Source organism: Lissotriton vulgaris, chromosome 5 (genome assembly GCF_964263255.1).
Source record: "Lissotriton vulgaris chromosome 5, aLisVul1.2, whole genome shotgun sequence".
NCBI lineage: Eukaryota > Metazoa > Chordata > Amphibia > Caudata > Salamandridae > Lissotriton > Lissotriton vulgaris.
The window spans coordinates 1,842,013,675-1,842,039,549 of NC_141693.1; the positions used below are offsets into that span (position 1 = coordinate 1,842,013,675).

The 25,875-nt window shown below is 50.2% G+C and overlaps 1 protein-coding gene across 1 annotated transcript in view; it reads right to left on the reverse strand.

Moving 5' to 3' along the window:
* Window positions 1-25,875, reverse strand: part of SRCIN1 (SRC kinase signaling inhibitor 1) — a 922,972-nt gene that overhangs the window by 242,470 nt on the left and 654,627 nt on the right. Inside the window, exon 11 of the mRNA XM_086924314.1 lies at window positions 8,571-8,746. Within this exon, the coding sequence (XP_086780440.1) occupies window positions 8,571-8,746 (176 nt within the window). The remainder of the gene's footprint in view (window positions 1-8,570; window positions 8,747-25,875) is intronic.

The window sequence follows — 25,875 nt, forward strand, 5'->3', positions numbered from 1 at the left end:
AAGCTTCTTGGAACGAAGGAGCCTTTACTAGCCAATCGTCCAGGTATGGGAAGACTTCTAAAGACTGCCTCCTTAGAAAGCTGCCACAGGAGCTAGAACCTTTGTAAAGATTCTCAGTGCGGACCGGAGACCAAAGGGCAGCACCTTGAACTGAAAGTGGCTCTTGCCTACTGTGAATCGAAGATATTGCCTGTGAGCTGGGTGGATGGGCACATGGAAATATGCATCCTCTAAATCCATAGTTGCCATGTAGTCCCCTGGATTGAGCAGACGTAGGATGTCTTGAAGGGTGACCATCCTGAATGACAACTTGAGGAGATAGGTGTTGAGCTCTCGAAGATCTAGTATCGGACGCCACTTCTCCTTTGTCTTGTGAACCAGGAAGAATCTGGAATAAAACCCTTTCCCCTTTTGGGAGTGAGGTACAGGCTCTATTGCCCCCTTGATGAAGAGTTGGTGGGCTTCGAGACTAAGAAGACCAAGATGTTTAGGCGTGGTGGCGTCTGGAGCTCTTGTTGGAGGAAGATGTTGGAACTCCAAAGTGTGTCCTTCCTTGATGATATTTAGAACCCACTGGTCTGATGATATGACCTTCCAGCTGCATAGACAATGGGCAATCCTGCCCCCCCACTGGTGTTAACGAAGGGACAGGAACAGTAGAAAGAGCCACCGGGCCGCTATTATCGTTTAAAGTTGTCTCTGCCCTGTCGACCCTGATGTCCTCTCGACGGCTGGCGAGAGAAAGACGCCGATTGACCTTGCCGCTGTGAATATTGGGGCTTGTACGATTGAGCAGGTTGTGAATAGGAAGAGTAGCGCTGTTGGTTGCCGCCTCTGTACGATGTGAAGCCTCTTCCTCTTGCACCCTTAAAAGGGACCTTGCGGTAGGTCAAAGTTCCTAAGGACTTGGCCGTGTCTGTATCCTTTTTTATGCCTTGCAAGGTATCATCCACGTGCTTTCCAAACAACAGTTCCCCATCATAAGGTAAGTCTAAAATTTTGTTTTGTACTTCCTGGCGAAACCATGTGGCTCGCAGCCAGCCCTGGTGCCGCAAAACCGCTGAACCTGCCAGCGCTCGGAAGGCCGTTGTTGCTATATCTATAGCGCAGTCTATTACCTCTGATGAGGCACACTCACGTTCCATCAAGATCTCTTTGACTTCGTCCTTCGACCCATCTGGAAGTTCTTCTGCAAATGGGGACAAGTCACACCACATCTGGCGATCATACCTCCCCAGGATAGCCAGAGCATTTGCCGCTCGAACGAGGAGGCTGGCCATTGTAGAGAACCTCTTTCCCACATTATCCAGACGCCTCCCTTCCTTATCCGGTGGTGTTGTCAGCGGCGTTGATGGAGTCTTCGATTTACTCTGCGTCGCCTGGGAGATGACAGAGTCTAGCTTTAGTTGACCAGTGAGGCATGCGGGGCTGCCGTCTGGCGCTTTATATTTTTTCTTAAGCCGGGGAAGAACCAGGAGGACCGTCGCTGGATTTTGCATGGCTTTTATACCCTCTGACCAAACATGCTCTATGATGGGGATAGAACGAACTGACTTTCTGTATGGGTCTTTGAAGTCGTATAAAAAACAGTCAGTTTGAACCGTTGAAATGGGCAGACCAAATCTCTTAGCCGCTCTTTCCATGAGATTATGAAAACCTCCAATGTCTGCTGGAGGAGAAGTTGCGGTATCCGGCACTGGGACATCCAGATCCTGAAGACCATCAATATTCCAGCCTCTATCTGGATCCTGGTCAGGGTCAACCTGCTGCTCTTCATCGAATGAGACATCATCATCCTGGATATTAACCACCTCTTGAGGAGCTTCCCTGGGCTCTGGTTTGCGTACCCTTGAAGGCAACCATGTTTACGCCACTGCCTGCGGTGCCGGAATAGAGGGTGAAGGAGGACGTACTTGTTGCCCCTCCGGCCGAGATGGGAACCTCCTCCTATAATCTTGTAACATCAACTGTAAGTCCGAATAAGAGAGGACGGCATCGCCACCATTTCCTGGTGTGGCCCTTGTGGAGAACTCTCTGGGTGAACACACATTTGAGGTCTCTCTTCATAAGTGTTGTGCTGAATATAGTGGTGCTCTTCAACCTCCCCTTCGTCAGAACTTGACCCCTGGCATTTGACCTGCAGGTCTGATGGGCTATAAGCCGGCCCATAAGGACCTTCATCCTCCTCTTCAGATTCGTCGTCCAAAAGCAATGAGGGAGGTAAAGGTGTGACACGCCGTGGAGACGACATTTCAAGTGTTATATGCCTCTTTTTGAGAGAAATACAGAGTACTTGAGTCATCGACGACGTCGTTGACGGAGTCCTCGTCGATGGTAGAATCCTCGTCGACGATGTCGTAGACGGATTCGTCAACGAAGAGACTGCGCTCGTCGTCGAAGGTTGGCTCGTCGACGGTGAGATGACTCTTGTCGACGAAGGTTGGATCGTCGTCGGTGTCGTTAACAAGCTCGTCGTCATGATCATGGCAGCTGTCGTCGTCGACGTCGTTCTGGTCGTCGTGATTGCCGTCGACACTAGCCTCGTCGTCATCATCGTCGACGTGGATGATGTAAGCTTAGTCGACGATGAACAAGAAGCAGGCACCTTAAACGTTGACGACTGTTTAGATGCCGTCTACGTAACCATCGCCGGCGTGCAACGAGGCCACGCCCCCTTTTTAGGCCACGCCCCCTGCGCCCTGCTTAAAAGGCGCTGAATAATAGCGCTGCCTGGAATCTGTACTCCTGAGGCGGAAAGCCGGGAGCTTCACTTTGCTATCTTAATCTTTGAATGTCACTTGTATTTCATTGTTTTTAAAACTGAGCTCACCTTGCTTAACATTTCCTGGGCCACAAACCTCTTCTCTGGACTCAAACGAACAAGCACTTGATCACGCCATTGCCGGGACTATAAACATGTGCCTGTGGCGGAAGCGCAGCGGACGAGCGCAGCGGGCGCGCCGTCAGCGCGCCGAAGTCGCGCCTAAGTCCAGCCCGTCTGCACCCGTCCGCGGCCGGACGGGCCCAGGGGCCTGGGATGCTGCTACTGCTATATCTTACCCGTCCTCTGCTCTTATAAGTCTTCAAACCTCTGCTAGCCCCCTATCTCCCGATACCTGGACTCGGATCTCTTCACTTGGGATTGCAGGAAACTCCCCCCCCCCATAGGGGGCCGGCGTTACCTCTCATTGCATCTGCCCCTGTCGAGTCGCAGATTAGTGTATTATACCTCAATACTCACTCTTTGGTCAGGCATCAAGCCGATATCCTTCACCTACTCCTGACTGAGAGGCCAGACGTTCTCTTATTATCTGAGACCTGGCTCACCGATGACTCCCTTCCTGATATCCTCGCTGCGCTACCCCCAGATTACTTTTTGCTGAATACCAACCGTCCTGGGGGTCGCTCCGGGGGAGGGGTGGCAGCGATAATACGCAAGAATCTAAAGATTATCGCCTCCGCCTCCATGACCCTCCCTGAAGTGGACAACCTGGTTCTCCTTCTTGGGACTGAGGTGGGTGCAGTCACCATTATGGTATTATACCGTCCCCCTCACCCCATGCCTTCCTTCCCTTCTTCTTTTATCGAACAGCTGACCAATCTTGCCACTTCCTCCCCCGTACTGTCATTTTTGGTGACTTCAACTACTGGTTCCAGCACGAGGATGCTGGTCCCCATGCCTTTGAACTGTTCGAGGCCTTCTCGAGCCTGAACTTCACTCAATTAGTCAGGTCCGCCACTCACAGTGGCGGCCACATCCTTGACCACATTTGGGTCCACGGGGTCAAGTCCTCCTGTCCGCTCATAACACCCTGTGTGTGGTCCGACCACTTTCTGATTGACACCACATTCTCGGCTGTTGGCCAGATTAGGATCCCCTTGAGGGAGGGTGGCACCGCCCGCAAGTGGAGAGCCGCCGATTCCTCTAAATTGCTATCTCACCTCTCTCTCACCCGTCCCCTGCTTCCCAACAATATAAGCACTAACGAGCTTTACGGGCATATCTCTGACTGGCTTACGACAGCCAGCGATATTTTTGCCCCCCTTACTAAGTTCCCCCGATCCCGACACAGCAACTCCCACAAATGGTTTACCCCCCAACTCAAAACCCTTCATTTGGAACTTCGCCGATTAGAGCGCAAGTGGAGGAGAGACTATTGCTTGTCTAGCAGAGACGTATATGTGGCCGCGCGCAATAAGTATAAATCAGCCATCTCCGCAGCCAAAAAAGTTTACGCCTCAGATAGAATCTTTTCGGCTCCCTGCAAGTCCAAAGAGATTTTTAAAGTTCTTAACGAATTTACCTCCGATCCCAGGACGCTCCCGACTCAGGCCCCCACACAGGAATCTTGCAATGCGCTAAGTACTTTTTTCATTCAGAAAATTGCTTTGATTAAGGACACCATCCCGGCCACCCCACCTGGTGCTGGTTTCGTCTCTCCCCCCCATAATGCCCTCGCTCTCACTCAGTTTCCTCCTTTAGATCCCACATCCTTGGCCACATTGGCCTCCCGTACTAAGTCTGGATCTCCAGACGATTGTTGTCCCCCTTCCATACTCCGCGACATCTGCCTTTCTCTACCCGACTGCATCCTTCCCCTGCTGAACTCCTCTCTTTCTTCCGGCACGGTGCCCAGCTCCTTCAAGGATGCCGTTTTGGTGCCTCTACTGAAGAAGCCTGGTGCTGACCCCGCCGTCCCGGCGAACTACCGCCCTATCTCCCTCTTGCCCTTCTTCTCCAAAATTCTGGAAGCCCACGCCACCGCCTGTCTCTCACAGTTCATCGAGAGTTCCAACTTTCTCGAGGCCAACCAGGCCGGCTTCAGACCCGGCCACTCTACGGAGACTGTGATCTTGGCCGTGCTGGATGCCTTGAGAGACGGCGCCGACAAGGGTACCCCCCAGGCCTTGGTGTTATTAGATCTGTCAGCCGCTTTCGACACGGTGGACCACAACATCCTTCTCCACCGTGTCGAGCAGGCTGGCATCCAGGGCCTGGCGCTGGCATTCGTCAAATCCTTCCTGACCGGGAGGTCTCAGACCCTCAGTCTGGGCACTTTCAGAGCCCCTAGGGAGCACTCGCCCTGTGGGGTCCCCCAGGGCTCCTCTTTATCCCCTCTTCTCTTCAACCTCTATCTTCGACCCCTTCTTTTTTCTTTGAGGCAGTGGGACGTCACCGTTTTTAATTACGCGGACGACCTGCAACTCATCTTTCCTCTCAATTCCCCCTCTGCTATTCCTAATTTCCAGGCAGCTATGTCCCACATCCTTCAGTGGATGTGTCAAAACCAGCTCAAACTGAACCCCGGAAAGACGGAGCTCCTTCTCCCTGGCAGGAGCTCTACCCACTGGGGTCCGCACTTGTGGCCAGCAGAACTCGGCCCGCCTCCCAACCCTGTGGCCTCGGTGAAGAGTCTCGGGGTCACTATTGACTCCGGCCTTTCTCTCGGGCCCCAAGTGGGGACGGTGGTCTCCTCCTGCATGTTCCAGCTGCGCAGGATCAGGAAGGTGGCTTATCTCCTCACTCCTGAAGCCCTTCTGCAAGTTATCATGGCCCTCGTCCTCTCCCGCTTGGATTTTTCGAACTCTATTTACCACGGTCTGCCTAAAACATCTTTCTCCAGACTGCAATCTGTTCAAAATCAAGCGGCGAGATTGGCCCTTGGGATTCCGAAATGGCAATCCGCCAAACCCCTTCTCTTTAAACTGCACTGGCTCCCTGTCATCTCGAGGGCAGCCTTTAAGATCGGCTGCCTTACCTTTAAATCTCTATCTGGCTCCTGTCCCGTTTTTCTGAAATCCCTCATCAGGCTCTACTGCCCATTACGTAACCTGAGATCTTCTCACCTCCACCTTTTGTCCATCCCCCCTATCAAACTTTGCAGATCTGGAGGCCGGAGATTCGCATTCCTGGCCCCTAAACTCTGGAACTCTTTTCCCCTCTCTCTCAAAACCTCTAATTCTCTCATTCTCTTCCGCAAATCCCTAAAAACATGGCTTTTCCCTCAATCCAGCTAAGTTTTTCTGTTCCCTCTGCATCCAACCAGCGCCAGGAAACCCACGGTGTCAGTGCGCTTTACAAGCACCCCTTACAATACAATACAATCGTCGACGAGCCTGTCGACGAGGTTATTTTCAGAGACAAGTCTTTCCTGACAGGAATCGTCGACGTACCTGTAGTTTTTGCCATCGACAGATGCTGTTTTTTGTCCAAAGCAGTGTTCCGAGGAGCAGAAGAAGGTTTTTTGCCATTCCTTCCTTTATCTGAAGGTGGAGAAGACCCAGAGACTACCTTCTTAGCTTTCTTTGCTGCATGTGACTCCTCAAGCTGTCCCTGCATCTCCTTTTCACCGCGGTGAGGAGATTTTAGTGAAGCATACCTATCAGACCTATCAGAGGTCCCAAGCAAGGCCTTAACAGGGGGCTCAGTAGACTTAGCAGGGGAAGACCTACCCCTCTTCTTTGATCTTCTCGAGGACACAGTTAAAGAAGAGCCCTCACTGTCAGAAGACAAAACTCCCTCTCGAGTCTTCATTTTTTGTAACCAGGTCAGTAGACGGCCTTCTCTGTCCCTCAAGGTCTTAGTTGAGAAGGTCCTGCACATCTTGCACACTGTGGCATTGTGGTCCGGGTACAAACAATATATACAATCTTCATTTTTGTCCTCCACAAACAGCCTCTTCTTCGAAAAGGTAGCACAAGCTCTAAACAGTGCCTTCTTTTCCTTGTCAGACAGTGAAAAAATTAAGTAAATTTGAGATAAAGTGAAGAAAATTGAGCAGAGCTCAATGGAGACTCCCTAGCACAACGTGCAGTAGAAAATCTGAGGCTCTCTCAGGAAGGTTCTATGTGGTGAGGCTGCTCTGATTGGTTATTGAAAGAATGTGGACTCTTTTACAAAAAGAGGTGGATACGCTACAAAATGAGATGAGGCCTAGGCCTTTTTTTCACTTTTGTGCTTACTACTATGGTATTTTTTATTTACCGAGGCTCCCATTCCGACGACGGGGAATGATACAAAGCATGGGAATCTATGAAAGTTCCAATACTGGGGCAACATTGATATGGCAAATTTTGCGGCCGATTTAGCAGCCTGCCAATTGGTACAGCTAGTAGTGGGCCCTACTCATGTTGCAGGGCACTTACTAGATCCAGTTTTTACTAATATATCCCACATTACAGTGCACACACCGATCAGGTTAAGTTGGACAGACCATTTTTTGGTTTCAATGTCCCTTCATGATGTTACTCCTGCTCGGACTGAGGGTCAGGTTTACACTTGGAAATGGCCGTGGCACAAACTAAATTGGGAACATTTGGATGCTTGTCTTTTGGCTACTTGCCCGAATCTAGCTGAAGATTCCAATGAAGCTTATAGAGCATTCTCCAAGTGGATAGAGCCCTCATTAGATAGCTTACTCCCTATGAAGCACTCAGCCAATCGCAAAACCAAATCTCGACCATGGTTCAAGACGGAACTTGCTGATATGCGTAAGGGGTGCAAGAGACTAGAACGGATTTGGAGAAGAGATTTCTGCTCCAAGGCCAAAGTCATCTATCGGGCAGCAATTAAAAGCTACCATAAGGCCATATATCAGGCATGTGCAGCTTTTATCTCCAATCAAATACGTGAGAGCACTAATCCCTCTAAGAGTACATTTTCCATTCTTGCCAGTCTGCAATCTAAACAAACCGCAGTGGGGTCAACCATTAAGTCCAATAAACAGTGTGAGGACCTTGCCCTTTTTTTGTGGAAAAAGTGAACGCCATCTTTCGGTCCTTCCAGACCACTTATAGAATCTCGCAGGAGTCACGCGGCTGCCAACAGGCTAACACCCTCCACACTTTTCCGCCTATTACGGCTGATCAACTCTCTGCTCTCTGCTACAGGATTAAGTCAGGATCTCCTGCCGACCCACTTAAGCCTGCCCAATTTAAGAAAGTGTTGTCGACAATTCTACCACCCCTGAATCAGTTGATAAATGATTCCCTCAGAACGGCTGTGGTGCCCGGGGCCTGGAAACAAGCCAAAGGGATGCCTCAACTTAAGAAACCGACTCTTGATCCAGCCAGACCAGAGAATCACCGCCCTTTTTCCTTGCTTCCATGGGCAGCTAAGATCACAAAGGCCTATGTGAATTCTATTCTATCTGACTAGCTGACCGCCAATAACCTTCTGGATTCCTCTCAGAACGGTTTTAGGCCGGGCCATAGCATGGAATCAGCACTTCTGGCGGTAACGGAACATCTCTGGTCAGCCGTTGATAAGGGTTGAACGTCGGCGCTGATTTTGGTAGACCTGAGCGCCGCGTTCTACACAGTGTCGCATGATATACTGCTGCGATGCCTCACGGAATTTTGGGCTCGGCTTTGGTGTGGTTGGGGTGCCTCAGGGCTCCTCCCTCAGCCCCCTATTGTTTAATATGCAGCTCAGAACCCAGAGCTAGTCAGTGCCTTACCGAGTATACCAGGTTCGCTGTTCCCACTGGTCTCATAAGGCTACACCCTCCGTGGCCAGGTTCAGTAAATTTTGGAATAGAGATACTGTCACATGATAGGTTTGCTCTCACCTGAGCTGCTGTGTGATGAGTTCTTCTTCATTCAAGTATTTGAGCCGCTCCTCCTCCACTAGAGCACGCTGACGCTGAAGAGGGTCCTCTTGTTTGCGCATCGTATCTGTAACTCGGACACTAATCTCAGTTTCTGTTCTCTTCAGCATCGTTTTTACAGTCTCTTGGTTCTGCAACTGAAGAAACAAAAACAACCATCAGGAAGATAAACAAAATACGTAATTGCAACTACAGTTCTCAAGTGGTAGTCTCTTTCAGAGATCCACATGGCTTAATCATCATTGCCCATCATAGGCTGGGTGTTGCATGTGATCAAATATCAATAAACAGTACACACTGAAGAATGCGAATGATTTGCATGCTTCCATTGTGAACTTGCCGATAACTTTCAGGAGTGGAAACAGGTAAAAATGCTGCGAAAATATGCCAAATCAGTTTATAATAAGTGCACCCACCCGCCCCCCCTCCGGCTCTGTTCCACTTCCAAACACCTTCCTGAGCTCTGGGGGGTGGGGGGCCCCTACCTACGCTCCCTGCCCAGGGCCGCCATCAGCCTAGAGCCGCCCCTGCCCCCTCCCCCTCAACCCCCTTCAAGCCAGATTGTCAATGCCTGCTGGATTAGAACTACAAATTGTTGTTGTCTTTGATGGCAAGCAAATCACATTCCGCCCCCCCCCCCCCCCCAAAATATGTGTGCAGATACACTAGAGGCAATTTCCACTTATAGTTTCCTCATATACTGCTGAGGGCATCGGCCCGGTCATTTTCAGCACCCTGTAGGTGAGCGGTCTTCAGACTGATGCTGTCCACAGCGTGGGTTTCAGAGACACTGGATGTCCTCCAGCAGAAGAAGTCACATCCATCTTGCTTGTTGACATAACATTTAGAGGTGGTGGTGTGTGCTCTGGATCTATGCAGGAAATGTTCAAAGATCCTAGTAAATCACTGAGTTTCAAGACAATAAGTAGTTATGTCTTTTCTGCTGACTGTAGGCCCTTTAGTGAGAGGTGTAGGAGGTGTCCCAACCCCCACCCAAAAAAAACATCCTAATATTATTACAAAGTCTCTAACTGAAGATCTAAGGTTCACTCCAACACTACGGAGCTGGCTTCAACTTGGTTGCTACCAACATGGAGTCTTGCCTAGAACAGGCCAGTTGAATCCATTGAGCATCTAGCTCCCTCTATATTAGACTTTGCAGATGGTAAAAGGAGAGGAGTTGAGTGCTTTAAGACACAATATTTTTTTATAGGTAACTGTACTTGATGACTGTGTTCAGATTGCTTTTGAAAGTTTTTGTCTGTGGTCCAGTTCTTCAGAATGCCTACTTCAGAAGGAAATCTTTCCATAAAGTTGTTTCAAGCATAACTCTAAAGAACTGCAGATGACTTCTCACTTCCTGAGTTCCTGAACGCGTTCCATCTGCGAGCACAGGAGGAGCAGCATCTGGTTCAGGTTGAGTTGGTTGCACCCTGCCCCGGCTGGTTACGCTCGACGGTCCTCAAGTTCCTCAGACTCTGTTGTGCAACCGCAGTGACTGGAGGTTCTTCAAGGCTCCTTTTGGCAGAGTAAGTCTTTGGTTTGTCCATGGTTGTGGGGGAGGGCAGTGGCGAAGTAGTGCAAAGGTTCCAATTGCGCCTCACTCCTACTGCTGTGATCCCGATCAGGTCACACTTTGTGCTAGTTCCAGTGACTCCATCTGGCATACATGATTGCCTTATCTCTACTGCACACGGACTTTGACCTGTTCAGCTGTTGATTCTTTCACAGCAGCCCCTCCTGACATACACGGTCACCAGATCTCCACAGTGTGCGGTCCACAGGCCACTATGCACAACATCCTGTCCATGGTGGCCTATCCTGGCATACAGGGCCACCAATCCCTCATTGGACACAAGCTCCAGCCGATCATCACAGCAACAATTACAGTTCAGCTTACAGTGGCCCCTCCTGGCACACTAGGTCGCTGACTCCTCACTGCACAAGGGCGATAACTTGATTGGCACAGTGATGTCAACAGCTCACTTAACAGCAGCCCTCCTCTTGTATATAAGGGTCGCTGACTTTTTTCTGAACATGGGCAACAACCTGATCAGTGCAGCAGCTATCTCCTCACACTTGGCAAAGGGAGTCCACTTGGCAGGATCCCCCACTGGAAATCCCTCCCTCCAACGCTCTCCTCTTCCTCACAGGGAACACTGGTCTTGGCATGTAGACATGTGAGGGTGCTCCAGGCTCCAAGGCAGGTGGTCTTGAATTCCCTGGGTGAAGTCCACTCACCTAGCTGGAAGACTAGCAGGTCTTGACCCTCAGTGCTGGTCACAAGTAGAAGTCTTGAAAAGCTTCTTCTCCTTGCACTGCCTGGCTGCTTGACAGTTGAACATTTTTGGGGTCCCAGCTCCCCCTCGTATAGTCCATTTCCAGGCACCAAATGTGGTTCGGAGTCCGAGTCTTGAGGTTAATGTTGTAGTTCTGCTTCCATTTGAAGTGCCCACTCCTCTGCCCTCTCCTACTCCAGAAATCAGTCTATAACAGAAGTAGCGTCTCCAAAGCTGATATCCCTACAACAAAGGCCATGGGAGTGACTAGAGTTCACACCTGATGTCAGCCAGAGTGATATGTGTATTAAAAGGTTACTCCAGGGCCTCATTCCTACTCTACTTGATTCTTTTATCAGTTCCATCTCCTTCCTGAGATGTGTTCAGACCCCTTCCTTGTGACCTCTCTCTGAATCAAACCGCACCATGTGAAGTGTGCTCTATTGTGTTTGAAGCTAAGCTCCACCTCCACCTTCTCCAGTGTGTCTGTCTCATCTAGCTTACCGAAATGCAGAAATACACAAATCTGTCTGGGAGGATTCCTCTACCACTATGCAACCCTGGGTCTCACAAAATGGAACCCTGAGTCTCTCATGTATTGTACTCTTTAGGAGTATGCATACACTCAGCACATGTATTAAACACACACATTTCACAGCACTGTATCCTTCATGTACTGCATCCCTCACAGACCTTCGAGCACTTGGCTTGTTATTGTTCGCCGTTCTCCACTGCAGTAGCACAGAGGCCAGTTCTCGGCCCTCCATCTACTCGGCACCTCAGTTCGAGTCCTGGTCCATCCCTCGTTTGACTACTACGCTGCATTTTACTGATTTTCTGCACAGTGTGATAATATTTATTGCTGTTTAATACTATTAGTTAATATCGTCTCCATCCATTAGTTTGCTGTGCTATTCTCAAAGTAATACGCTGTCATTAGACTTTGTTTTCTGCTTTTGCCTGCATTGGTTTCTTCTTTCTCCCTCAGCCAGTCCCTTTCAGTTTCACTGTCTTTTACCCGCCACCCAAGCCCTGGCCTTCATGCCTCCCAGACAGCCCTCCCATCTCTCAGGGCTACTTAATGGAGGCTGAAATGCGGCCACGCAGCCAGCGCGCCAAAGGGAAGCCAATCTGCACCCATCCATGCCTGGACCGCGCCTAGCACCAGGAACCCTAGCCCACTGCACTTCCATAGGTACTCAGCCTCAGAGCTCTGTGTCCTTGACCCCGCATGCAACAATAGCTGCCTCACATCACCACGCTCTAAAGCAGGACCCTACACCTGCATCCACTGCCATTTCACCGCCACACCCACACTGCTCACCACCTCATAGAACACCATGCCAACCCCAGATGCCGACATCCCAGCAGACCAACTCAACTGCCTACTGATGAATGCCAGATCGCTCTGCAAAAACAACTCTGAAATCTGGGAGACCATCACCACCATTGCCCTTGATGTGACTTTCATCACAGATACCTGGCTCACCCCCACATCAGCCCAAGACAGCCACAGCAACCCCCAGTCTCTACAAGATGAAACACTGAGACCGCACCAACAGAGACGGTGGGACCATCAGCATTGTGCAAAATGAATCAATCACCTGCACCATCAACAACTAAGACACCATGCGGACTATGGAACACATGAAATTCCAGCTCCACGCAGATGCCAAAACCACAATCAAAGACACCCTCACATACAGACCGCCAGGAACACGAACAGGCATTAACGACCCCATCCGCCATCAAATCCGAACATTACGTCTCCCTGGGAAACCACAACTTCCACTTGGACGACACCCACCAACATCAACACCACGGACCTCCTGGAAAGAGTAGACAACATCGGGCTCAAGCATACTGTCCCTGACCCTACACACAGAGCAGGGCACATGCTAGAACCCATCTTCACGTCTAGCAGCAGAATTGGATACAGCTACAACTCCAAACTCACCTGGACGGACCACTCCATCGTACACTTTACCCTCACTGGTCTGCCACGCACGTCCCTCAACTAACACAGCGCCCTCTACCGCAACTGGACCAACGTAACCCAGCAGCTATGGACCAATGCCCTCACACCGCTCTTTCCAATATCACCACCAACCTGGACCAGACATACAGAATTTCAACGCCAGGATCCCCAGTGCTGTCAACCAAGTTGCCCCTACCAAACCAGCCAAAACACACAGACCCACCAAACGAGCCAGCTGGCACACACCAGATCTCAGCTAAACAACTGGAAAATAAATGGTGAACCTGCAAGAATGACACTCCGTAAGCCAGTATCAAGTGGTGCCAGACCCTATTGTACGCCTCACGCATTTTCGAGGTGTCTCTCTAGCATGTTGGTGTTACAATACACCTCACAGTTATATTGTGACTTATGATTGGTGCTACCACTACGTTTTGAAATAATTTGACCAGGACGTTTGCGGCAGTTCACCCTGTTCCATTTATACTCCTCTTGCCCGATTGTGGAAATAACTTAGCTAATCATTGAGTCTCCTTAAATCGGTTTACCAACTAATTTTGTGGTGTAAGTTGCGTGGGTTTCATCAGGACAAGTCCATAACACTTACATTCTAGAACCAATGGTGAGAAACCCCTTCTGATATTCATCCAGCTGTGTACTTTCGATCTACCCTTTCAGGCAACTTGGATTGTGGTTTTGTCCGGAGTTCCAATTTAACAGCATCTTCCACGTGATTCGGCAATATACATGCTGCAATAGTTTTCTTCATTAGCCTTTGAAAAAGTCCCTGTACTAATTCATATTACGGACGAAACACGTGTCGGCTGTTTTATCATTTGGAAAACCACTTTTAAGAATCAATAAAAGGAAAAGATGATATAAAACATGAACTCTATCCATCTATTTGTCCTGCACATTATGAGAATTTGCTGACCTCACCTGGATTTACTGTTGTCTAGACTTTACATTGCATTAGTCTTGTACATACTTGCATTGTAGGATTGTGCTCTCTTGACCATTTTTGTCTATATGTTTATTTGTCAATCCTTTGGCTTGATAAGTTGTGTTCCTTCCTGGTAGTGGGGGATATTGGTCCATGTAGCACTCCGTCTTTGATATTGAGAAAGATCCTATTGACTGTCCAGTACTATTTCTGACTTTACTAGTATTAGTGTATGTGCAGTTCTTTCCCAACTCTTTGGAAACACCACTACCGTTCTTTGTATACATGACTATCAAAGAGATTACAAATGTGTCAGTGCCAATGTCACCGCTGATATCTTGGCAAGGCCAGACTGACGATTGCACCCTCTTTCCTCACCCAGGACTAAACTGTTGATCCAATTGCTGTTGGTGGCATGGTTAGTGGTAGCACAGAGATGACAAAGCCCTGCACTACCGACATTGGGCATGTAGTGGACTAAAGTTTGGACAGTTCATGCGATGGAAAGGTTCACCGCTATTCTGAGACAGACCATGCCCCAATACAAAAGATATAGACCCCCTTTCACACCTACGTTAAACAGGATATAGTGGGGCCTAGAACCCCTGGGTTGGTGTGTCTAGCTGGATATCAGGGTCTTGACCCTGCAGATTTGGGGGGTGGGGGCGGGGGACACCTTACTGACTCTGGGCAGGGTACACTATTACAGCTTTACATGGGACAGTGGTTTGACTTCCCCGAGTTCAGTCCTACTGTGTATGCAGTGGGTCCCTGTATTTTAAAGGTTATCCTGCTATGTTCTACACACAAGTGTAAAATCTATTCACTCCGGCCTGGGTATGAAAATGCTTAAAGGGAAGAAAAACAGCAGAAAGACCCTGAGTTCACATTTGCTATGCCTTTACATGATTCCCTACAAAGTTTTGATGCAGAGTCCCATATTTCACCTTACCTTATTATAACAGAATTCCAGTCGAGTATACATGTTCATGCTCAAGGTGAAGAGGCAAGCCGAGGTTGCTGCTGCATCTTAGTGCTCACAGTGCCCTTCCTGTATTGTCCCTCACTGGATTTTTAGGGAATGCATCCACTTCACAGACGGCTGGTGAATTCTTTCTATACAGTCTTGTGAGTACTCTAGTTCCAGCAGCAGTTCCCCAATCTGCAGTATAGTGGCTCCATATCCTATTTTTTTGTGGTACGGTCTTATTTTATTTTGGATTGGAGGGTCTTAATGCACTACAAACCACTTTGCATTAACCTCTGAGCACTATGTATCAATTACACAGAGTAGGGTGACTGAATCACTGCTTTGGATAGACTGTAGACATCTGCAAGCAGAAGTTGAGAACAGCTGATGGAAGCCATCAAACTTGTATAATGGTAGAAAGGTTTAAATAAGATGACAGCACTGGCTCAGGAAGGTAATGGCAATATCCGATGGTGGACCAATGAACATATATGGTAGGACGGGTGACCACCTTGCATAGAAGGGACTCTGAGGAATCATATGATGGGATCTTATCTCTGTTACTTACTGAATTGGAGGCCAAGGAAACCCTGCTTACTCTACCCATTTTCCTATTCTTGATTTGGATTTCGTAGCTAAAAGGGAGAAGAGATTGATCATGTCAGGCAAAGAACCAGGGTTGGAACACATCTCAGAGGTGGTCAATATATGGAAGTTATGATTTAGAATGAGATCAGAGGCATTAATTGATTTTTAACAATTGATCTGGCATAGCACAGGACATTCATCAGGGCATTAGTAGGATTTGGTATTGGTGTCAGGTTCAATAAAGGGAGCAATAGGAGTGCTCCTAATGTTTTAGTTGATAAGGTATTACAGAATGGGATGAATTAGTGATGTGGGTATGCCTAGGAGGCCGAATAATGAGGTTTATCAATTTCGAAACATTGTTGGTTTGTTGTATGGAACCTGCAAGGTGTATGTAACAAGAATGAAGATGAAATGAGGGTGAAGGTATGTCGTCTATGATATCAAAGGTATTAGATAGAGTCTATTTGGGGTCACAACAGGTTCAAAGGGGTTTCTTTTGACTTGTACAAGCTTCAGTAAAATTTCAGAAGACTTGAGTAATTTGCTCGAATTTTTAGCATTGAGTTCACGTAAAAGTTAATGGTTAGCATGCCAAGTAATTTTTTGAGAAGATGCAACAATATTTCAGCCTCTGGGATTCGAAGATATTGGTGAGGATGAATAGGGAAATGCATTTTAAGGTCTTTCCTTAGATCATAGTATATAGTGTGCACAACAGTTGTGATGTCACTGTGTCATGAGTTGAAGTTTAATCCCCAATGAATGTCACTGATAGTGTGCAGAGGGTATTAGGTTGCAATTTTCTTTTTGCCTTGTTTCAATGTTCTTAGGATGGGGTGTGGTATTTCGAAGGTGGGAGGCACATATGTACAGATAAATATTCCTGATGTTTATTGGGATATAGTATGTGGGTAGACATGGTTATATTGAGGCTTCAGATGTATATCCATCAGCAATCCTCACAATCTGAGATGTTCCACTAATAGTTTCTATTTTTCTTCAGTCTGCAATTTCTCCACGACCTTCCATAACTGCAATCGTATGCTTCAGATAAGGGACCTCAACTTCCACTTCGAGAACAACAACAACACCAACTCAGCCTCACTGATCAACAACCTCGCCAACTTCGGACTCAGACAACTGGTCACCGCACCCACCCACACCGCAGGCCACCCGCTGGACCCCATCTTCTCCACAATCAACCACGTCTCCTTCAACCACACCACCGAACTCCACTGGCCGGATCACCACTGCATCCACTTCACCGTCAAGAAAGCCACCACACACTATCGCACCCAACAGCTACTCCGGAAAGCTGGAAGCATGCCGAGATCAACACCCTCTTCAAGAAGCCCAAAGCGGACCCCAAGGAACTCAAGAACTTCCAGCCCATCTCTCTACTTCTGTTCCCAGCGAAGGTCATCGAGAAAGTCGTCAACACGCAACTAACCCGATACCTCAAAGAAAACAGCATCCTGGACCCCTCCCAGTCCGGTTTCCGAAGAAACCACAGCACGAGACAGCCCTCATCACCGCCACAGACGACATCAGGATGCAATTAGACAACGGTGAGACATATTCCCTCATCCTCCTGGACTGGTCTCCCGCCTTCAACACGGTCTGCCACTGCACACTAAAGACACGTCTCCAAGAGGCCGGGATACAATAGAAAGCCCTCGACTGGACCACATCCTTCCTCTCCGGGAGAACACAGAGCATCCGCCTCCCAACCTTCAGATACGAAGCCACCGACATCATCTGCGGCGTGCCCCAGGGCTCATCTCTCAGCCTGGCGCTATTCAATGTCTACATGGCCCCCCTCTCCCACGCGCCAGCACCACCTCAACATCATCTCCTACGCTGACAACACCCAGCTGATCGTCTCCCACACCAAGGACCAGCATGCCGCCAAAACCAACCTCCGCGAAGGAATGAAGGCCGTCGCGGAATGGATGAGGATCAGCCGACTGAAGCTGAACTCGTACAAAAAGGAGGTCCTCATCCTCCGCTCCACCCCCTCAGCCTGGGACGATTCCTGGTGGCCGACCACGTTGGGAACAGCACCGACACCCACCGACCACGCACGCAACCTGGACCAGCATACCTCAACAACCGACTCAGCTTCTACACCCCCACCCGCTAGCTCCGCTCAGCCTGCCTCGCCCTTGCCACGGTCCCCCACATTCAACAACCAACAGCCGGCGGACGATCTTTCTCCTTCCTCGCCACCAAGACCTGGAACACCCTCCCGATCCTCCTGCGGCAAACCTAAGACATGCACACATTCAGAAGACTCCTCAAGACCTGGCTTTTCGAACAGTAGCAGCACCCCCTCCCCCCCTCTCAGCGCCTTGAGACCCTTGCGGGTATATAGTGCGTTCTACAAATTGCTTGATTGATTGATAGGTGCATGCAGCAACTGAAGATTAAGTGCAATGATTAGGATAATGATGATAATAAGTACTGTAGGGTGCTTAGCATATAAATGATTACATTTGTTTGAAGTCTTTATTAGTTCACATTGCATGCAACACAATAAAAATGTTTTCATCTATCAAGTCTGTGGCGCCTGGCTGGGAACAGGATGGCGGGCATGAGGAGGCGGAAGGGACAAAATACATTTTTTTAAAAACACCTCCCCACGGCTGCCGTGTCTCCTCTGCTGTTGCTTCTCTTTCTGGCAAATCCCAGAAGCAGGAAGCACCCAGGTTTCTCTAAGCCAATCGCAACCCTTCAATGAAGCGTTTTTATTGGTCTGAGCGCCGTGGTCAGCACTAAGACAGGGACTGGAAGCTTGTGCATGTTTTCCACCCAGGCTGTGTATTACAGTCCGGTGAGAAAGCGCAAAATGCTCAGAACTGTTTGGCCAGCCCAAGACTGCCAGCCAAACCGTCATGTGTCATCCATTATCTATCATCTGTTTGTCTTTTGCTTTCCCGCCCTAAGTGCACCGGGTATGCCCAGGTGTGGGACCCGGGCTCACTGTGCCACTGGATTCAAGCTAGCCTGGCTGATGAGGGGTCATGCCCCAAAACCGGTCCCATGTTTATTTCCGGTCCAGGGAGGACCTGGCTTGGCAGTTAGGTCTGGACTGTTCCTATGAGGCACAGGGTCAAGATTGATTTGCATATGGCTTGCTATAAACTGGGATGGCAGGTGAGCAAAAGAACCATGGACTTAACCCAGATTTATTGACTGGAGGTGAATGTTTGATTTGCTCTGCATTCCATCTATCATCTGTGTGTCTTTCACTTATTGTGCACCAAACCACTCTTTGCGGTTCTAACCGCCCGCCCCAAACTAAACCAGCCCTGTAGCTACGAAAAATAAAATGATAATGATGTTATTTTCATTTTATTTTGCCTTTTTCCTGCTGTGAGAGCAGTGTGGTGACGGCACCTCCACCTTAGCGGAGGAGTCGCTCCTGTACAAAGGTCACATGGGGAGAGGATGTGGCCTCATTGCTAGGGTGGTCGACCTCGAAGCTGGGGGAACGGGTTTGAGTATCAGCAAGGACACTCATTGTCTGTGATTCTGGGCAAATCACAATCTCTCCATGCTGAACACAAATGAATGTGTGTTTCTAACGCTACTAGTGCTCATGGAAAGCGCTCCGATACCTTCTAGTCTAGTTTGTGCTATATAAAACTAAAAAAAAAAAAAGGTTACCTCTAGTGACGAGTTTCCAATCAAATAAGAGGTGAGCACAAAATAGTTCAGGATGACTGTTTGCTTGAATAACACATTACATTCCTGGATGTACATAGCCCAGGAATTCACTGATCCGGTTAGCTTGCACCTTAAATAACCTAGCTAGCAGTAGCAATTTCCAATTTTGTCTGTAAGCAATTAGAAAAGGTACAGAGCATAGGATACATGCCAAAGGCAAAAGTCTAATGTGCGGCTGCTCTTAAAGCATCTGAAGAGGAAATTAAGTTGGAGCATGCTCAGTACTACGCCAATCGGATTCTCATTAGTAATTTTTTCCCAGAATATTTTGAGTGGTGAAGGAACTTTTTAACCCAATAAGAAATTAACTCCTCCTTATGCTCTTAGTGAATCCCTCTATGCTTTCAAAATGAGGTATGTATTATTTTTTTTGATAATCTCTTTATTGGGTTTTCCAAATTTTTAACAGGGTGTGCAACACTCAAACATATAATACAACTTAGCTATACAAGAACTGTGTCCAGGCAGCAATGGTGAATATCCTCGGGTGGGCATACACCAGAGTAACAATGTAGGAGAGGAGGTCACCCCACCCCTGTGCAGGGTAATAACACGGGGGGTGAAACAAAGCCAGACCCAGGAAGCCCGGGGGAGAGAGGGTGGCAGCATTACACACAGGAATGGGAGATTGAAGCAGGGGGGGTAGAACAGGGATGGGGAGAGCGCGTTGTTTAGTAATAAATTTAGCGCCTAAAGGTGTGGGGCCTGGAAGTACATGTAGTCTAATTAAGAGAGGTAGTCAATCAAGGGATGCCATCAGTAGGTAAATCTCTGTGTGGGAGAGTTTGTGGGTTAGATGTTCCATTGCCAGGATCTGCCAGAGTTTATGGAAGTAGGATGCAGGTGGAGGGGGTTCTGATAATTTCAAATAAAGTGCTAGGATTGGTTTGACTGCGTCAACATGCGACGCGTTAGGGCCCAATCCGCAGGTGTCATGCCCTCGAGAGAGGTGACTTTCATGCCTAGGGATCAGGAGGGAGAGGGTAACCCAGAACTCCCTTGATATGTCCTAGGGTTTCTTTCAAGCAAGTTTGAATCACTGAGCAGCAACACCAGATGTGTAAAAAAGTGCCCACCGCCTTGTGGCAGAGTCAGCATGTTTTGGGAGCATTGGGATATATGGAGGACAGCTTGTTGGGGTCAAGTACCATTGGTACATCACCTTCAGAGCCGCTTCTCTTTGAGGAATAACTCTGTGGGTTTTGGGGATCTCCCTCCAGAGTCTGTCTCATTGCTTATCAGTGAATGACAGGCCCAGCCCAGCAGGTCTTGAATGTGTGTGGGGAACAAAGTTTAGAGTCCTATATGGTAGCTTAAGTGTGTGAGAAAAGGCTTTTAGTGCCCGAGAAGGATTGGATGAGTTTCTTAAATGGGGGTGTGGGACAAGGCCAGACTGGCCGTAGTGGGCATTGGGCATTTGCTTGGTAGCCTGGAAGAGTTGGGTCAGTTTAGAGTGGTGGGGACCGGTTTTGTTACTGGAGGCCGGTTTTGCAGTGCTGCAATATTGGCCTTCAGTAACAAAAGCAATATGATGGGGGCCGGTTTTGTTAAGCAGTAGTGCTTCACGCTGCCCCCCCCCTTTTCGGGGAGGGGGGCTGAATTGCCAGGGATGCTTTGGGTTCCCAGTCCGGCCCCATTCGGGGATCTCGTCACTGCTTGTATGTTTGCAGGATGTAGGGCCCAATGCCACAACTGACAGTCCTGGAGGCATGTGGTTTTTGGGATCTGGAAAACCTGCTTGTACTGTTCGAAGGATTTGATGAGGAGCCCTTAGATAGGTCATTGCGGGTCCTACAGTCTGCCCTGATCGGGTACTGAATGGTCTGGGGTCGAAGGCCAAGGAGAAGTCTGGGTTGCCAAGGAGGGGGTGTTGGGTGAGTGGAAGGATGTGAGCCCATTCTTTTTCGCCACATGGTCCCAAATCTCTAGGACATCTCGGGTGGGCAAGGCTATGTACGCTCTCTTAGGGCGGTGCTGTTTTGGCAGACAGGCCTGGTCCTATAGCTACCTGCATGCTACTTAGCAATCCCTATGCAGCCACGCCTTCTCCCTGACTACCTATTCCAAGATATAGTGTATGTGGGCCGCCCAGTAATATTTGATTAAATTGGGGTTGGCCAGTTCCCCTATAGTGTGGGAGTAGCCACAGCTTATGCGAAATGTGTGGTTTGCTCCCCCGCAGCTAAAGGTGAGCAGCTTACTTTGAAGTGTCTGACTGTTCACCTCAGGCATTGGGGTAGGGAGCGATTGGAACAGGTAAAGTTCCATGGGCAGTACATTCATTCTGAACAAGGTGATGCAACGCAGCCAAGACAGGTAAAAGGGTCTCCACCTCCTGAGGTACTCTTGCTTGCTGCATAGTAGGGCCGGCCAGCTAGATTTAGTCCAATTCTCGAGGTGGGTGTGATGACCATGCCTAATTAACAGATAGATTTGGGTGCCCAGGGGAAGGGAGCTGGAGTCTTAAGGTGGTCTGCCAGGATGGTGAGGTTTAGGGCCCAGAATTTCCTTATGTTGATTTTGAAACCGGCGACCTTCTCAAAGCTGTTCAGTGCCTGGACCACTGCTGGGAGTAAGCCCGCTGGATCGTTCATGGTGAGCAGGACACTGTCCACAAACACGGATACCTTGAGGCAACCCCTTCCCCCGCCAAATGGAATCCCTGCATTGAGGTATATGTATGCAGTGGGAGATGCATAGGCCACCATGATCCTGTCGATCATTTTGTGCCCCAGTGTGAATTTGGGTAGGACTTGCATCAGGTTAAATGCTTTCTCAGCATTTAGGGAGAGACGTAGGGAAGGGATATTATATTTCTATGCTTTTTCAACCAGGTGCTTCAGGAATCTAAAATGGTCTACTCCCTGTTGATGGCGGATAAACCCCACTTGCTCAGGGTTGACCAGGCTCAGTAGCAGGGGTTCCAATCGGCGCGCCATGACTTTAGCATAAAGCTTGTCATCTGGTTAACAGAGCTAAAGGGTGGTAGGAGGTGAAACTACTGAGTCCTGGGTTTTAGGATGAGTATGTGCTCTGCCTCACACATTGTGGGGTTCAAGGTTGTGGCTGCAAAAAAGGATTTGAAGAGCAGAGTGAGGTGATCCAGGAGCAAAGACAGAAGGGTTTTATAAAATGTGAGCTGGGGTGCTGTCGGGACTCCGGGTTTTTTCCCGTGTGTAGCGTCTGGAGTACTTTGCAAATCTCAGTGGGGTCAATCGGGGTCTTAAGGAGGTCCTGATGTGTAGGATGTAGGGGGTCCCATTAGCAGGAGGACAAGTATGTCTATAGGTCTTGGGGGTTTCTGTCCCCGGCTGGTAAATGTCCTTGTAGAACTCGTGAAACACTTTCTCTGGTTCCCTAGTCGCACATGTGCTGTCCCATCACTGGATGTGAGGTATGTGAGCTTATGCTTGATGGGAGTGGAGTTTGCATGCTAGGATAGTACACACCTTGTCTCCCGTGTCATAGAAGTGTTGTGTCTGATAAAGGACCAAGCACGCCACCCAATTCATTCTGTGTGCTTTAAGTTGGCTGCATAGTGTGGCCAGCTGTCTACGTGTCACCCTGGAAGGGTGTTGGTGATCTTGGCGTTCCGGTGCCTTTATATCAGTGGAAATGGTGGACTCAAACAGTTGAGCTTCTCTGCGTATGTCGATTTTCAAGGACAATGAGGGTGCTACGTATGGTTGTCTTGAAGGAGTTTCACAGAATGTGAGGGGGCTGTATGGATGATTCTTAATGAAGGAGGTGTGGCCATTTTGATTCTCCTCGACATCTCCACAGCCTTTGACATGTACATGATACACTGGTGGAGAAATCACTGGAAGGGTCCTGTACTAGATCAACTTCTTTCCAAAGGACTGCACTAAGACAGTTGCTATATAACCCTACAAATCACCAGCCACTCAGGTTTTTTCTGGAGTCCCTCACTTAAGTTAACCTATACGTGGCTCCTCTTGCAGATCTGAATGGATCGTGACCGCTGAGCCTCTTACCAGGCTAGGTCGCCCACAAGCACTGCTGCCTCACTTCCTGACGACCCAGCCGCCGCTGAGCCGCCCGACCTCGGATCTTCCTGCCGCTGCCTCCCTGCGGCCCGCCCCCCTCAAGCCCATTCGCCACCCCGCTCCCGCCACCCTGCTGCTCTTCCCTCCCGGCTCCTGATTTAAAGGGGACCTGTTCCTGTGCCAGGGATCGACCGCTGAGCCTCTTACCAGGCTAGGTCGCCCCCAAGCACTGCTGCCTCGCTTCCTGACGATCCAGCTGCCGCTGAGCCGCCCGACCCTGGATCTTCCCGCCGCTGCCTCCCTGCGGCCCCGCCCCCCTCCAGCCCATTCGCCACCCCGCTCCCGCCACCCTGCTGCTCCTCCCTCCCGGCTCCTGATTTAAAGGGGACCTGTTCCTGTGCCAGGGAGTGACCGCTGAGCCCCTTACCAGGCTAGGTCGCCCCCAAGCACTGCTGCCTCCCTTCCTGACGACCCAGCCGCCGCTGAGCCGCCCGACCCCGGATCTTCCCACCGCTGCCTCCCTGCAGCCCGCCCCCTCCAGCCCATTCGCCACCCCGCTCCCGCCACCCTGCTGCTCCTCCCTCCCGGCTTCTGATTTATGATGCCCCTAGAGCGACCGCGCAGAGGACGCGCGTAGCAGACGCGCGCAGCGGGTGCGCCGATTGTGCGCTGAAGGCGCGCCAAAGGCAAGCCCGTCCGAGCCTGGACCGCGCCCAGCGCCAGGACCCCTGGCTCCCGTCGACGCCAGGCCACACGACGGACCTGCGACACCGCCACCCTCAACGCACTCAATGCCGGCCGAACCCCCGCCTGCTACCGAGCCACCCCGAAACGCACCCACGAACCCTTCACCTGCCAAGCCTGCAAATTCACCTGCCTCCGGACCTGCAACGCACCCGCCAAGCACCAGCAGCAACCACCTCAAGTGCATCCTGCTCAACTCAACACCTGCTCCGTCCACAGACACGCCGTCGAACTCTGGAACCTGCTCGACACAACATCACCAGACGTCGCCTTCCTCACGGAAACCTGGCTGAACGCCTCCTCAGTGCCCGACATCACCATCACCATCCCAGACGGATACAAGATCACCCAGAGGGACCGCGTCAACCAGACTGGAGGAGGCATCGCCATCGTACACAAGAACGCCATCCGCATCACGACCAGCTCCGACGACACCTTCACCGCCGCCAAACACCTCCACTTCCAGATACACACCGACCCAAAGACCACACTCAGAGGCACACTCATCTACAGACCCCCGGGACCACGCACACAATTCAGCGAAGACATCACAGACTTCATCAGCCCGCACGCCCTCCCCTCTGCTGACTACATCCTCCTAGGGGACCTCAACTTCCACCTGGAGAACAACAAGGACAGCAACACCACCACCCTGCTGGACAACCTCACCAACCTCAGACTCAAGCAACTGGTGAACACCCCCACCCACTAAGCCGGCCACACGCTTGACCCAGTCTTCTCCTCCAGCAAGTACATCGCCTTCAGCCACTCCACCGGACTTCATTGGACTGACCACAGCTGCGTCCACTTCAGCTTCAGAAGAACCACGACCCACCACCACCCGCAACAGATTTCCCGCAGGAACTGGAACAAGATCACCGCCGACCAGCTCACCACCTCCCTCAGCCAGAACCCTTCCGCCAGCACAACGGACCCCAACAAAGCAGCCAGCAACCTCACACAGTGGATCACCAACTGCGCAGACGACCTTGCACCACTGAAGACCCCTCCCAGCAGACACGGCAGCAAGAAAGCCTCTTGGTTCACCGACGAACTTAAGAACTCCAAGAAGAACTGCCGCACACTCGTGAAAGCCTGGAGCAACGACCAGACCACACACAACATGACTGCCCTCAAACACGCCACCCGCAAACACCACCAGCTGATCCGCACCACCAAGAAGATAGCATTCAAAGAACGACTGGACAACAATGCCCACAACAGCAAGGAACTCTTCAGCATCATCAAAGAGCTCTCCAACCCCAGCGCCGGAAACAACATCACTCCCTCGCAAGACCTCTGCGACTCACTCGCCTCGTTCTTCCACCGCAAGATCGCCGAAATACACAACAGCTTCGGTGCACCAACCACGCACCCAACCACCGAACCAACGCCCCCCCCCACCACCCTCTGCGCCTGGACCCCTATCAGCACCAAAGACACCACCCGCACGATGAACACCATCCACTCCGGATCCCCAACCAACCCCTGCCCCCACCACATCTTCAACAAAGCAGACTACATCATCGCACCCCAACTCCGGTACATCATCAACGCCTCCTTCAACACCGCCACCTTCCCGGAAAGCTGGAAGCACGCCGAGCTTAGCGCCCTCCTGAAGAAACCAACAGCGGACCCCACCGCCCTCAAGAACTTCCGCCCCATCTCGCTCCTCCCTTTTCCTGCCAAAGTCATCGAAAAGACTGTTAACAGACAGCTTGCCGCCTTCCTCGAGACGAATGGATCCCTTGACCACTCGCAGTCCGGTTTCCGAGCCAACCACAGCACCGAGACCGCCCTCATCGCAGCCACTGACGACATCAGATCCCTGCTCGACAACGGGGAGACAGCGGCCCTCATCCTCCTGGACCTCTCCGCAGCGTTGAACACTGTCTGCCACCGCACCCTTGTGCAGCGCCTCAGCAACATCGGAATCCAAGAGAAGGCACTGGAGTGGATCATCTTGTTCCTCGCCGGAAGAACCCAGAGAGTCCGCCTCTCCCTGTTCAGATCCAAGGCCACCGA